At 47.9% G+C, this 14,245-nt stretch overlaps 1 protein-coding gene across 7 annotated transcripts in view; it reads right to left on the bottom strand.

Annotated features, from left to right (window-relative positions):
• The window catches only part of vps13c (vacuolar protein sorting 13 homolog C), a 38,174-nt gene extending 24,601 nt beyond the window's left edge, over positions 1–13,573 (bottom strand). Inside the window, exons 1-38 of one of the 7 annotated variants that reach the window (XM_047331464.1) lie at positions 13,373–13,573; positions 12,344–12,387; positions 11,697–11,739; positions 11,407–11,502; positions 11,229–11,261; positions 10,576–10,677; positions 10,292–10,354; positions 9,947–10,021; positions 9,550–9,659; positions 9,387–9,446; positions 9,227–9,286; positions 8,952–9,032; positions 8,666–8,723; positions 8,196–8,323; positions 8,000–8,106; positions 7,270–7,444; positions 7,104–7,166; positions 6,876–7,014; positions 6,703–6,803; positions 6,381–6,523; positions 6,054–6,246; positions 5,840–5,954; positions 5,586–5,722; positions 5,226–5,358; positions 4,989–5,106; positions 4,766–4,898; positions 4,527–4,599; positions 4,336–4,436; positions 4,094–4,241; positions 3,494–3,573; positions 3,308–3,367; positions 3,037–3,187; positions 2,827–2,937; positions 2,635–2,738; positions 2,346–2,513; positions 2,026–2,061; positions 400–704; positions 36–183 (exon numbers count right to left, since the gene is read on the bottom strand). In XM_047331464.1, the coding sequence (XP_047187420.1) occupies positions 36–183; positions 400–704; positions 2,026–2,061; positions 2,346–2,513; positions 2,635–2,738; positions 2,827–2,937; positions 3,037–3,187; positions 3,308–3,367; positions 3,494–3,573; positions 4,094–4,241; positions 4,336–4,436; positions 4,527–4,599; positions 4,766–4,898; positions 4,989–5,106; positions 5,226–5,358; positions 5,586–5,722; positions 5,840–5,954; positions 6,054–6,246; positions 6,381–6,523; positions 6,703–6,803; positions 6,876–7,014; positions 7,104–7,166; positions 7,270–7,444; positions 8,000–8,106; positions 8,196–8,323; positions 8,666–8,723; positions 8,952–9,032; positions 9,227–9,286; positions 9,387–9,446; positions 9,550–9,659; positions 9,947–10,021; positions 10,292–10,354; positions 10,576–10,677; positions 11,229–11,261; positions 11,407–11,502; positions 11,697–11,739; positions 12,344–12,387; positions 13,373–13,472 (4,095 nt within the window). In that variant the 5' untranslated portion in view covers positions 13,473–13,573. The remainder of the gene's footprint in view (positions 1–35; positions 184–399; positions 705–2,025; positions 2,062–2,345; positions 2,514–2,634; positions 2,739–2,826; positions 2,938–3,036; positions 3,188–3,307; positions 3,368–3,493; positions 3,574–4,093; positions 4,242–4,335; positions 4,437–4,526; positions 4,600–4,765; positions 4,899–4,988; positions 5,107–5,225; positions 5,359–5,585; positions 5,723–5,839; positions 5,955–6,053; positions 6,247–6,380; positions 6,524–6,702; positions 6,804–6,875; positions 7,015–7,103; positions 7,167–7,269; positions 7,445–7,999; positions 8,107–8,195; positions 8,324–8,665; positions 8,724–8,951; positions 9,033–9,226; positions 9,287–9,386; positions 9,447–9,549; positions 9,660–9,946; positions 10,022–10,291; positions 10,355–10,575; positions 10,678–11,228; positions 11,262–11,406; positions 11,503–11,696; positions 11,740–12,343; positions 12,388–13,372) is intronic. The other 6 variants (XM_047331460.1, XM_047331461.1, XM_035627715.2 and 3 more) reach the window with 6 other exon arrangements.
• Positions 13,574–14,245: the final 672 nt, after the last annotated feature.

Below are 14,245 nucleotides of genomic sequence, written 5' to 3'. Positions count from 1 at the left end.
GCGTGCGTGTGCGCATGTGTGTGTGCGAGACCTACATTGAGGGACTGGAGGACCCCCTGGACCTGGACCCCTGGAATCTTGGTGAACCAGGAAGCAGCCAGGTTGCGTTTGACACACAGCTCCAAGTTGATTGGCTGAAGGATCTCGATGTCCAGCTGAGGAGAGTCTGGGCTCAGAACGGATCTGAATAAAAACAGGTAAACAAACATATTTATTCAACATTTACTCTGCTTTCTGTTTTCGTCCCGTGGTCTTCATCCTGTTCTACTGCAGCTCTGAGCAGGGACACGAGAACCAGGTGTAACCAGGAAGTGGTGCGAGTGACATGGACCGACACTGAGCTAACAGCTAACATGCCAACTGTGTGGGAGCACGCTTCAGGACCACTGGTCCTCTCACCTGCAGAGCTTCAGCTTTGTCAGCTTCACGTCCATCTTCTCCACCACCGCCGGCAGAGAGAAACCGTCCACGCGCTGCAGCGAGAAGCTGTTCCCCACCGTGATCAGACCCAGGTCCACCACGACCGCATTGTGGGAGGTGGACGACTGGGGGACGACGATGAGCGGCGCCTTCAGCTTGATGTCCATGGCCAGACGGAAACTCTTCTGGGCGAAGTCGCGAACGCTGGACACCGCCTTCGTTGCCGCCTGGGCCGTGGCGGCGCTCAGAGCCTCCTTCGCCGTCTGGAAGTTGTCTACAAACGTCTAAAGGGACAGAAGTGAAATCAGGAGTGAGATGAGGGAAGCGTCACATGACGAAGAACTTACAGAGACGTGGGCATGAGGAAGCGCAGTCAGAAGGGGGGTCTGTGTGTGAGGCGTTCACTGCCTGGACGGAGGATAGGAAGGTTCATTTCTGTCTCATAAACCTTCAGCAGGAAAATATGAACCTTTAGACTAATAAATATTACTCATAAGGTTCATTTCTGCGTTTATAAATCAGCTGAAATCTCTTTATCAGGGTCAACACGACCCTGCAAACTCTCAAGTATCACAGAGACGAAGAGTTCATAATATAAAAATGTGTCTAATTTTGTTCACAGGTTCAAAAAGTTTATGAAACAAGAACGACGTGATGTCACACAGGCAGCGGTCATGTGACCGATGGGGGGGCGTGGCAGTGACGGGGCGTGTTGATGATGATGGCAGCTGTGAGATGTAGAGCACGTATGAGGAGGAGGTGAGCGTGAGAAGCATCCCTCCATCGCAGCTCAGACGCTGATGCAACATTGAGAGCGTTCGTCACGGCCTCAGACGGGTGGAGATAACAGCTCTGAGCTCCGACGCGTTTCACGGGCGACGACTCTAACCAGAACGAACATCCTGGTATTTTTTTACATCTAAATCTAAAGTCTTCTCTCTTCCTGCAAAACACTTTCAGCTGTTTGATGACATCATCCTTCACTCTTTCTGGAGTTTTTAACTCCTTCTCGTGACTATTAATGGCGCAGTTAGCGAGCGGAGCGCGGGGATCTACACTGTCGCATTCATGGGTTAAATCCACAGGTGGAGGTAAGAAGTCCTGTTGTCATGACGACCACTGTTCAGCTGATAGCTACTGTCCACTCTGCTGCTATTGGCTGCTGTAAACGCCGGTCCATAATCAATATCCACGACAGTTCCCTCGATAGATGCATGTTTTAAATATGACGAATCAAACATGTGACATCTGATTCACTGAGATGAGAGATTAGAAATATATTGATCATCTAAATCAGCTGATAATCAAACTGTTTCTGATCAGTGGACAGCACCACTGACTGCTGCGATTGGACGATAACAATATCGATGAGGACAATGATGAAAAAGCAGGTTTTAGTTTCTTATCAAAGAAGAAACGAACGCTCCGATCTTTCCATGCATCAATCGTGCTCTCGTTGGGATTCAACCCCGACTACGACTGAAAAGCGGCGTCTGTGTCGAGCGTCGGCGTTAAAATTGCAGGACGTTTAACGTGGACTGAAGGTGCGGTGGAGCTAAAGCAGGAGGTTTGATGCAGATCAGAGCTTTGTGCTGGAAGCTGTACCTCATCGGCAGACGGACACTGAAAGCAAATAGAAGCCTGAAAGAACAGAACACATCAACAAGACGAGAAACATGAGAGACAGGAGTGACAAGACACTTTCAGAGTAAAGGTCATTCAAAAAAACACAGAACCACAAAAGAACCTGAGTCACTACTTCGCGAGTGAGCAGGAAACTCATACTGGAACCAACCACCAGGGGGCGATCCAGATGATTCGGCTTCACTTTAGGGAGCCGTAATGTCGTCCATCTTTGTTTACAGTTTATGACAAATATATACACACGCCTAAAATATATATATATATATAAAAACAGGTCTGACCAGCAATGACATGAGGAACTTGTGCAGGTAGATGATCTGGATGCAGCCCAGACGCAACGTGACCTTCCCGTCCACCTTGGACGTGTCGCTGTAGCCGTCCCCTTCCGTCGCCCCCGGAAACAAGGACAGTTTGAAGCTGAACACCTCTTCGCCCATGATGGAAACAGCCTGCAAAAAGATTGTCTTTCAGCGGACGTGTGACTTCATCAATAATACAGAAAAGTGCTTCACGGTTCCCAGATGTCGTCACAAGCAAAGTGAAGAAGCAGGAAACGGATCATGTTCACACCTTCCTGTGAACGGTTCGGAGATTGGCGTCCGTGACCACGATGTCTCGGAGTCGAGCGAACACCTCGGTCTCCTTCGCCTGCACCAACACCGACACGTCGATTCCTGCAGGGCGGTGACAGTGACCACGGTTTATCATGGTTAACGTTGCGTGTCCCTGTCGGGGATTGTTTCAATTGAAACGCGTTTGTACCTTGGACTCTGATGTCAGCGATGCTGCGTTGGTCGTCGCACACTTCCACGTGGAAACAACCCAACATGGCAAACAGCTTGAAGCTGAAGACGCCACTGGCTCCTTTGGACACTGCAGACGCAGCAGAATCACACACTTCCTGTCACACACGGGACACGTTTACACAGGAGGAGATACTGACACACCTGTGTCCCGCAACCTGCGGCTCACCTGTCCGCCCCTGTCCCCTCTTCTCCACCTTCTTTTTGGCCTCGCGGTCTCGGGCGGTGGCGAGTTGCGGCGGCAGAACGCTGTTCAGGTAGCTGATGGTTGACAGCAGAGCTTTGGTGTTAAGGAGGAAGTTGAGGGAAGAGAACTCCACCTGAGAGCAGGTAGACAGCAGAGAAAAAACATGTCATCAGAGAAACAATAATAACAACTTTTCTGACAAAGATGTAAAAATAAAAACTGAAGCTGTTTTTATTAACTTTACTCCACCCACCTTCAGTGTTTGCTCGGTGTTGTTGAACAGCGTCTGGAAGCTCGGACCACTGGAGTCGGCCTGAAAGACAAAACACACTGTCTGTTAGTGTGTGTGTGTGTGTGTGTGTGTGTGTGTGTGTGTGTGTGTGTGTGTGTGTGTGTGTGTGTGTGTGTGTTTGCCTGACAACCCCCAACCCCCGTTCACCTTGATGAACTCCACCTTCAGCAGGTCGGAGTTCTGCTGCTCTGACGAGCTGATGAGGTGGAGAGGACGACTGCTGCTGTCTGAAAACAAACACACACATTCACAATAAAAGACACACACACACACACACACACACACACACACACACACACACACACACACACACAAACACAAACACACACACACACACACCACCAAAAAACAGTTATAAATTTGAAATTATTTTTTCATGTTTAAACTGTTTTTAAAGTTTACTCTTCTCTTCTCGTATAAGAAACAAAATTTAAAATACATTTCCATCATCGTCCCTGAATTTTTCACACTAATCAAAAAATGTTTAAGAAATGTTTCAATTGAGATTAAATAGAAACTAAAGATAAAGAACTGAAAAGTTGTAACGACTTTAACTGAAACTGTTGTTCTTTCAACAGTAGAATGACTAATAAAGATAAATGAAAAAGTAAAATGTCATATGAGCAGATGTTTCTATGGTAACATCTAGAGTTCTGACGTGTTTCACACGGATTCTCGAGTTTCTCCTTGAACTAAGTTGATTTACAGTTCATTTCCGTGTATAAATATTCATTAAAGCTCTCTGACCTTCACAATAGTCGAGTGTGACTCTGCGCAGGTATGAGGTGACGCTCAGGTCGTAGCTCCGCTTCTTCCCTTCAGCGCCAAGCTGACAGATGCTGAAGGACAGCACTGTCTTCTCCTGGTCCGCCTGCCGCGTCAGCTCCAACAGCACCTGAACACACCGTCGCTCCGTAAAATAAAACTTTTAAAACTTATATCGCCCTCCGAGTCACGTGACCCGAGACCTGATTAAAACTAAAACCAACCTCTCGGACTTCGAAGTTGAATTGGACGTCGGTGAGTTCCTCCAGAGTCGAGCGCTGGTGATCTTCATCGGTCGACTTCTCGCTGGCGTCTTCGTCGGAGTCTGAATCCGAGTAAAACAAACGTGAGAGAACACGAAGAATGAAACAGGACGAATACATCTAAAGCCAATCAGATCGCAGGCAGCACTCACCTGTTTCCATGGCCTCTAGAAGTGCGGGGGGTAGGTCGAGCGCTCGTGGCCTGGCCACCGCCAACGACAGCACCTGCGGAGGGAATCACGCCCAAATATGGTCACATCAGTGACATCGTTCCCCTTCAAGTTCCCTGTCACTGCCAAAAACGGACCCCCTCAAACCCAGAGAGAAACCTTCACAGCGACAAATTTGACTTTCAGACTGAGTCTGGGAGACCGGACTGTATAAAGTGTACCTTCTCTGTGGGGGTGGACGGGGAGGAGCCTATGTTGGGCAGGGGGATGCCATTGACCAGCTCCAAGACGTTCTGGATCTTATGATCCGAAATCTTGACATGCATCAGCGGCAGCTCACCGGAAACCTTGAACCTGAAGCACAGTGACACACAAAAGTATTCAGAGAAGTTACAGGTGAGTCCTCGGGTGAGTCAGGTGAAAGACCACAGGTGATGGTCGTACCTGGGCATCCTTGCGTCCTTGTCCACCATACACTTGGCCAGATGGAGGGTGAAGTCCATCGGCTGGAGGATGTGTTGGATCGACGTACCCTGCAGCCGGGCCGACTTCCAGGCTTCACCTGGAACCAGTACACCGCCAAGTTAACAGAAGGTCGACGTGCAGTTGTGTGTATTTGATGTGTAGCCGTGTGTGTGTGTGTGTGTGTCTGTGTGTGTGTGTGTGTCCTTGGCGTTGTACCTGACTTGCTGTACAGGACCTGGACTCGTCTCAGCTCCACGTTGTATCTTTCGTAGGCTCGGTCCATGATCTCCTCCAGGGAGGAGAAGGACGATGAAGCCGAACTGACGCTGCTCTGCTCAACACTGTTCAACTGTTCAAACACACAAACTGAACTAACATGACTGTGTCTGCAGGAGTTCACAGCCCCAACCTGGACATAAGACAGGTTCATCCTGAACCACCATGATGTTTATCTCCAGGGAAACTCTCCAACATTCAGAAAAAACGTGTTTTAGGGTTACTTCAGGGACAGTTAGAAAGATTTGATGATAATCTGACCTGAAGATGAAGATCAAGACCATGAGAAGAGGAACCGACCTGTAAACTGCCAAAGTCCACGATGACGATGTCCGACGTGTCGCTGTAGAAGCCAGACTTTGGGACCAGCAGGTAGGACGGCTTCAGGTCAATCCTTAGGTCCAGGACTTTTCTGGTCTCGATGATGTGAGACAAACCTGCAGAGACCAGAACTCATCAGAATCCTGACGGGAACCAGACTGGACCAACTGAGACCAGAACCCATCATTAAAATCAATCCAACAGATTTTCAGTGTTTGTTCCGTCAAACGGACCTGTGGCTGTTTTCTCTTTGATCTCCTCGAGTTTGGAGAGTGTGGCCGAGGTCAGGACCTCCAGATCGACACCTTTCCCCGTCTGAAAGAACTCCACCACACTGTTCACGGTCAGCTGCAAGACAAAGACACAGAGACGGATGAAACCGGAACTAGCACCGAACCCAGAACGGACTGAAAAGGTACAAACAGCGGGGATCTGGTCTCTGTTTACCGCATCATAGATGATCTCCACAGGCTGCGAGTGGACTCTGAGCAGCTGGTCGGCGGGGCTGTCCTCTGGGTTTGTCTCAAACACGACCCTGAGCAGAGAGGAGGAGTCCTCTCCCACTGTGGCTATGAGCGACGGTACCGTCCCTTGCTGCTGCAAACCAGTAACATACCAGTGCTCCAGTGCCGCCTCCACCCTGCAGGACGACGGAGAGATTTTTAAATCAAACCCATTCACTGCTGTCATTCTGACGAGTCACGATGAAGTGATTATGTGATATTTTATGGGACTCCAGGGGCGGAGCTCTGCGCTCTGCTGGCGGGCGCCCACCTGATGGCCTGAGCTCCAGGTCTCTGAGATATTTTGGTCCTGAGGTCGATCATCTGGATCTTGAGGATCTCCGGCACGTCAGGCTGCTCTCGGACTGTCACCGAAGTTCTCAACAGCTGGAAGTTGACGACCATGGCAACGTACTGAAACACAAAGAAACACACCAGTTAGAAGTGTGGAGTTTGTCCTGAAGCTGGCGGAAAAATATCAATATGAAGGGTTCATCTTCAGGATCGCAGGAATTGGATCAGGAGATTTCCTGGAAAGAGACTGCTCGTCACACAGTACCAAACCCGACGACGCCACATTATTGGTAGAGTACCTGTTTGGGTAGAGTCAGGTTGTGATGGCTGCCACTGTAGCCGATGGCAGTGTAGAGTTTCTCCTTCTCCTCAGCCGTCATGAGTACGTCCAGTCCCGAGCCTGAACACCACGGGACAATGATTTAGTTTTCGTTAACGTGATGAATCAACCGGTTTGTGATGAATTACTTACTCTCTATCTCCTTGCTCTCCTCCTGCTCCTGCTCCTCCTTCTTAGCCTTCCTCCCAAATAAGCTGCTGAAGAAACCTCCTCCCTGCTTCTGCCCGCCGTTTTTTTTCTTCCCCACCAACTTCTGTCCGGATCTGATCACCTGGACCAGGAAGAGAGGCGGAGTCACATGTTCAAAGTGTTCAGCAGTTCAACTCTGTGAACATCTCAGAGCAGCTCCGTCGTGTTTACCTCCATCTGCGCTTGCTGTCGAGCTAGCGTAATGTTGAACACGTCCAGAACTTTCTCCAGATCCTGGAATTAAAACAGAGATTTCAATTAAATCAATATAAGACTCATGCGGTCTGAGTCTAGTGGTCAGACCCATGTGATCATTTCACCGGTCAGTCGGCAGCACCTGGATGTGTTGCTCCGCGTCCGGGCTCGACTTGCTCTGGTTCAGCAGTTTGGTCTTGTAGGCGGTCTTGTAGGCCCTCAGCCTATCTCTGTGCTGTCTGATTTTGGACCAGGACCACATGTGACTGCAGCGCCTAATGTGGACCTCCAGGATGCTGTTGAAGCCGTACCTCCACCTGACAGCGGCACAGAAAAGCAAACACACCCCCACGAGGTGACAGATGAAGAACATCTTATTGATCTACGAATGAAGGGCCGCAGCATGAGACGGCCAACGGGTTTCCGTCACCATCACCATTTTGTACTAAAATCTAACAGTTACTTAAGGTTCCATCACTGGTTCTTACTGAGATCTAAGATCGAACAGGTACTGAAGGTTTGGTCAGTGGTTCTAACTAATGTCAAAGATCTGACAGGTACTGGAGGTTCCCTCACTGGTTCTTACGAAGGTCTAACAGGTACTGAAGGTTTTGTTACTGGTTCTTACAGGTACTGAAGGGACCGTCACTGGTTCTTACTAAGATCTAAAAGGTACTGACAGTACCGTCAATTGTTCTTACTAAGATCAAACAGGTACTGAAGGCACCGTCAATTGTTCTTACTAAGATCAAACAGGTACTGAAGGTTCCCTCAACAGCCACTGAAGGTTCTGTCACTGGTTCTTACAAAGATCTTAGATAAACACTTTCTCTCTTCATTTTCCTCTGAAGAACTAGTTTGGACAAACTGACCAGAGTTTGGTGTTCCTGTGAACGGGGACATCCGGCCTGAACTTCCTGTAGGGGGCATTCTTCACCATGCAGTCGATGGACTCGAGCAGCTCCACCATGGTCAGGTACTGTGGACAGACAAGAAGGGGACGTCACAGAGGACAACAAACCCCCTTCTCATGTCTCCTCTGTGTCATCTGTGTGTCTCATGTCTCACCTGTGGTCTGGTCATCTCTATGGCGATGTTGTGAACCTCCAAGTGCAGGTCCATCTTTGGACATGTCAGTTCTAGCTCAGCGTTGGGGTTGATGCACATTTTAGCCGAAGCAAAAATTGGCTTGAAAACTGAAACACAAAAAAAAAGTCTTTATAATTGGAGCTGCACAGTTGAGTCCTGAACCTGAACCCGAGCCCAAACCCGGAGCCTGTTCTGCTGCTATGTAAACTCCCATCATGCACTTAGGATTTTTCTCTCTCACACATTACTGCCACCTTCTGTTGACTGTGACACATTACTGCCACCTACTGGTGACTAATGTGTCACTGTCATCCCCTTCAGGTGGAAACATACAGGTAGAGTAGTGATGTACCGCCATAATGAAGGTTTTCATGTTTAAGGTCTGATGAACCATCGACACATTTACTGAACAAACACGACAAAGATGAAATCAGAAGAAAAAAACTCACTGTACTGATAGTGAGGAAGCTGCTGGTCTGTACTGCTGATGCCACACTTCAACTGAGCCTGGAGGAAGAGGAGGAGGAGAAAGAGGGATGAGGAAGAGGTCAACAACAGCATGTTCTAGTATCCCCATGTCGACGATTAGTGACTGTATATAAAGGCGATGACTGTTTAGTCCCATCTACAAACATGGAGGGGGCGGGGCTTATGACCTATACTGCAGCCAGACACCAGGGGGCGATCTTTCATGGTCCAGAAACGAGTCACAACAAACAGCATCAATTAACTCACCACAATATTTTCCCATGATCCTTTGTAAAACATGGGACTGTGGACGTTCCAGTAGGCGCAGAGAGACTCCAGACGACCGAGCTGAAACAATGGCCACATGACTCTGATGAGAACCAATCAGATTACACAAGACCGTGACACAAGCATTTCCCAGACGTTCACCTGCCCCTGTCACAACCAGGTATGGTAACACTTCCTGTTTCTGCACAAATCAGCTTCTTTCTTCAAACACACTATGGAAGAATAGAGTTCAGGCAGAGAGAAGCGTCTGTCACCTTATAGATGATCTTTGCTGCCTCGTTCAGGATGCACGACTTCCAGTTCTCATCAGTGGTCTGAGGAAGGAGAACCAATCAGAGGTCACCATCACACCTGTCACAGGTACACACGGAGAGAGTGTGTGTGTGTGTGTGTGTGCGTGTGTGTGTGTGTTACCAGAAGGCTGAGCTCTGACAGTGTTACTCCCACAGACAGGGGGCGCTCTGGGTCCGACAGCTGAAACACATGAAGAGTCACAGGTGAGTGTTCAGGTCAATGCAGGTGAGATACGTTTGAGCTCAAGACCGGAACCAGAACCAGAACCTGGATGTGTACTCACGTCGTCCTCGTAGCGCAGGTGGATGCTGTTGATCTTCACCTGCAGGTTCTTGATCACCTGAGTGGCCAGTTTCTCCACGAACGAGTCCTTCTTCTCATCCTGAGGTCTCTCTGCAATACACAGAGTCGGTGAGGGACCAGGACTCGGACCAGGACCTGAGACCAGAACTCAGACCAGCATCTGAGAACTGAGACCGGAGACCAGGACTCAGACCTGGACCTGAACAGAAAACCTGAGACCAGGACTCAAACCAGTGCTTGTGCAACCCAGACTCAGACTTGGACCTGAATAGACTAGGACTCAGACCAGTGCCTGGACAAACCAGACCGGTGAAATCAGAGGACTTTCTGTTTCAGTGACCTTCTGACCAATCGCAGTGACGTGTGTAAAAACTCACCTGCTTTGTTGTCATGTCCTTTCAGCTTCTTTAAGCCTTTTTTGTGTTTTTTAATTTTTTTACGTCCTTTAGGGACTTTGGCAGCGTTAAAGAAAGAGACGGACGTTAGTGACAGAAAAAGACGAAGACAGAGAGACAACAAACACCTGGACCAGGTGATGACATCATGGAGGAGGAGGAGGAAGAAGAGGAAGATGACGTAAGGCGTGATGAGGTGGGAGGAGCTAACAGAACTGTGACGCTCAAACATGTTCATAACACGTCATCACAGTTAATCAATCAATCAAATCTCTGATCAGTGTGTTTCTTAGTGTGTGTGTGCGTGTGTGTGTGTGTGTGTGTTACCGTTGACCGTCTCCTTGTAAACAACTGTCTCCAGACTGAAGAGCAGCTCTTCAGTCTGAGACTCTGACATCAAAACGCAGCATGAACAACACAGACAGTCCGTTAATACATTCAGTGACATCATCACTGACCAATCACGAGTGACGCCACAATCCTCTCCGTTTCAGAGGCGTAATGCTTTAACACTGAACGGGTCACGTGTGTTTCCCACTGTGACGTCACCACATAACTGTTCTGTGTGCGTGTTAGAGGTCAGTCAGAGGTCAGGGGTCAGCGTGTCTCACCTCTGCGTGCAGCCGTCTGTAAAGCCTCCTCAATTCGCTGCAGTTCTCTCTGCTTCGCCTCCTGCTGGTGACGCTCCTCCTTCACATCATCAAACTTTATCGCTGAGGAAAAGAACAAAAAAGTTAACAGATGATTTACTCCACCTGTCTGCTCCACCTGTTTTCTAATGCACTGAACACTTTCCGTCACAAAAAGAAAAGTGTAAAACCATCACACTTTGTTCATCTCCTCACAGAAACCTTAACCCCTTCAAAGGAAACATCAGCACAAAGACGAGGCAGATACACTGCTGCCAAGACCACACCCAGGTCTGATCCCAGATCTGCTACGAAAAGAGGATCCACAAAGCGGCTGGACCTGATTCTCCCCTTCTGATTGGTTGTTATCAGCCTCTTAGTTAGGCTTTGTACCAGATACCAGGAAAACCTCCAGAGATCAGTGAGTAGAAACCAGTAAAATACACATTTCAAAAGAAAATCCCAAAATATAGACATCTAACTACAACAGAAACCATCTAACTACAACAGAAACCAACAGACTCAACTCAGGTGTTGACAGAAAGATGAATCATGACTGAATGTTTGATTAACGTTGTGCAGCAACGACAGGAAGCCCAGAAACCAGATGGGACCTTAATCCTGAACCATCTTACCATTATACGGACATGTATTCAACTGAGATCCAGCTGCAAAACACACACACACTCCATCATAAAAAAACAGGTGGTACAAGCTCCGCCTCCAGACCAGTCCAGCCACTCAGCACCTGTGAAACCTGACTCACCCATTTTCATCATTAATGTGACCATTGAGAAAAAAAACGTTACTCACTGGCTCCAGGAACGACGAGCAGGTACAGACCGTCCAACGTGGCGACCACGGCGTCGTTGTAAAGGTTCTTCCACGGAATCTTCAACGTCAGCTTCCCTGAAACAGGTGGATTATCAGGTTAGACACTTTATATCACATTCAGTCACTGATCAGACTCATTGATCCAGAGACTATGAAGCTTCAGTACAGAATGGGACGTCCCTGCTCCGACCAACCGCAGACCTGAACAGTCTGGACTGTGATTGGCTCGTGTGCAGGGATGGACACACCGGACGACGGTTCCCACTCACCGATCTGTCCTGCCTTGACCTTGAAGGGAACATCAAACTCACTCTGAAACACAAACACACACAAACACACACACACACACACACTTGTATCATTTTACAGCAACAATAATCCGTTGATCAATCAATTATCTGACTGACGGGAATCTTAATCTGCAATTCTTTATACTGTGACACGCCCAGTTAAGTCTGGTCCAGGATCCTGTCGTTGAACTACAGGACACTGACCTGCGGGGGGCACTGGAGTGCAGTCAGAGGAAGTGGGTAATAGTGAAGCAGAGGTGTCACTCTGATTTAAAAAATCCTGAACCGTCACAAACAAACTGAACAACAGCAAACAGGAAGCTTGTTTTTTTGTGTGTGTGTGTGTGTGTGTGTGTGTGTGTGTGTGTGTGTTACATCACACGTCAGATGGCGGCAGTAATCTGTGACCACGAGGAGGTCTGAGGCTTCTCACCAGCGCCACAGTGTCACATGGTCACATTATGTTTTCTGTTCACTGTAGTGAGTTTGGAGACTAGAGCTGGATCGTTCGCACCACGATTTTGATTGTGTGTATCTGTTGATGTGTGTCTATTGGTGTATTATTGTGTGTGTGTGTGTGTGTGTGTCTGTTAATCTGTGTGTGTATGAATGTGTGTGTTTCCTACCAGGGCGTTCTCCTTCACCCTCAGATTTTCCAGTTCGACGTTTCCTGCAGCAGCAGAAGAAGAAAAACAAACAGTTTCAGTTTCTTCTTCATGTTTCTATTAAACATCAGCTCCGACGTTACAGTCGAGTCCAAACGAAGCCGATAATCAATCAGGTGACTGATTACTGATGAAGGTGATCAGGATCAGTTTCCACCCGCTGTGAGCCGAGAGCTGCCAGCTGATTGGCTGAGGCAGCTGTGAGCTCAGGTGTGACACAGGTATGAGGAAGTAATGTCTTACAGGCCATTAACATTCAGCTGTCATGAGCATTAACTCACATATTATTCATATTATTCATCCCACCGATACCTCGACGCTCTCTGATCATCTTGCTGATCACTGACATTGATTGACAGGTTGTTCTTTGATTGACAATCAGCTGCTCACTCTTTGTTTACATCAGATGATAATTCACTTTTTATTGATAACGTCCCGTTTCCTCTTGAACCACTTCCTGTCACATGTCCTCTTGTTTTTCTTTTACGCCCACTGGTCCGATTAACGGACGGTTCTGATCTTATCTCGCCAAACCCCGTTCGACCCAGCGTCTAATTTCATGTGAGTGATGTCACTGGAGGAGAGTAAACACGAACACTCGTGACCCGGGTGGTTTCTCTCATCACTGTGAGTCATCCTCCACTTCGGCAAACAAATAATCGACCAACACCCTCTCTAATGAACAGGACTTCACATGTAAAAACAGAACACAGCGCTTCGCTTCCTGTAAACGTCTCACTGTGTTTTGGCACAGATGTGGCGGGAGCGAAGGGCGAAGCCTCGACTAAAGTTGAAATTACATCCAAATAAAAAGGTTGTATGTTGTTTAGATTAATGCCGAATTCAACATCAGATGTTATATGTCCGCGGCGGATAGTCGGACGTGTGTTTTTGTGTGTTTGTAATTGTACAGAGAGCGGTAAGTTGGTAAGTGTGATATTTCCGAACGAGGTCTGGCGCGCTAGCTGTGCAGCTAGCTGCTGAGCTCACCTCCCCATATTCCGATCTTGAGCTGCGACTTGTCCAGGTTCTCAACGTAGTCTCCGATGAACCTGTTGAGCAGGTCACTGACCAGGGACTCGAAGACCATGGCTGAAAGCTCTGGGTCTGGACCCGCAGCAGGGTCACACACACAACACACACAGTTCACCTGACTTCCGCTTCAGACGGTGACGGACAGAAGAGATCGACTCTCTCTGGGATCGACTTGTGTGTTTGATTAGTTCTGTCTGTGAGTGAGAGCATCGATCAAACATAGACACACACACAGACACACACACACACACAGATATAGACACACACACAGACACACACACACACACACACACACACACACAGACATAGACACACACACAGACAGACACACACACACACACACACACACACACAGATATAGACACACACACACAAAGATATAGACACACACACAGACACACACACACACACACACACACACACACACACAGACACACACACACACACATACACACAGACAAACAAACAGACAAACACACACACACACACACAGACAAACACAGACACACACAAACACACAAACACACACACACACACACACAGATATAGACACATACACACGCACACACACACACAGACAAACACACACACACACACACACACACAGACAGACAGACAGACAGACAGACATACGCACAGACACACACACACACACACAGATAGACAGACACACAGACTACACAAAGTATTTACTACATTTTATTAATAATAATTTGCACGAAAAATTTGCTGTGGAAAATTCACCTTCTGCAAATCAGGATGAAATATTGTAAGAAGCAAAAATGTTTTGAAGAGATACTAAATATACCTGAATCCACTTGGTCGTCA

This window comes from Scophthalmus maximus, chromosome 4 (genome assembly GCF_022379125.1).
Source record: "Scophthalmus maximus strain ysfricsl-2021 chromosome 4, ASM2237912v1, whole genome shotgun sequence".
Classification (NCBI taxonomy): domain Eukaryota; kingdom Metazoa; phylum Chordata; class Actinopteri; order Pleuronectiformes; family Scophthalmidae; genus Scophthalmus; species Scophthalmus maximus.
Note: the sequence above shows the minus strand (reverse complement) of the source record. Positions and strands in the feature narration are given on the sequence as shown.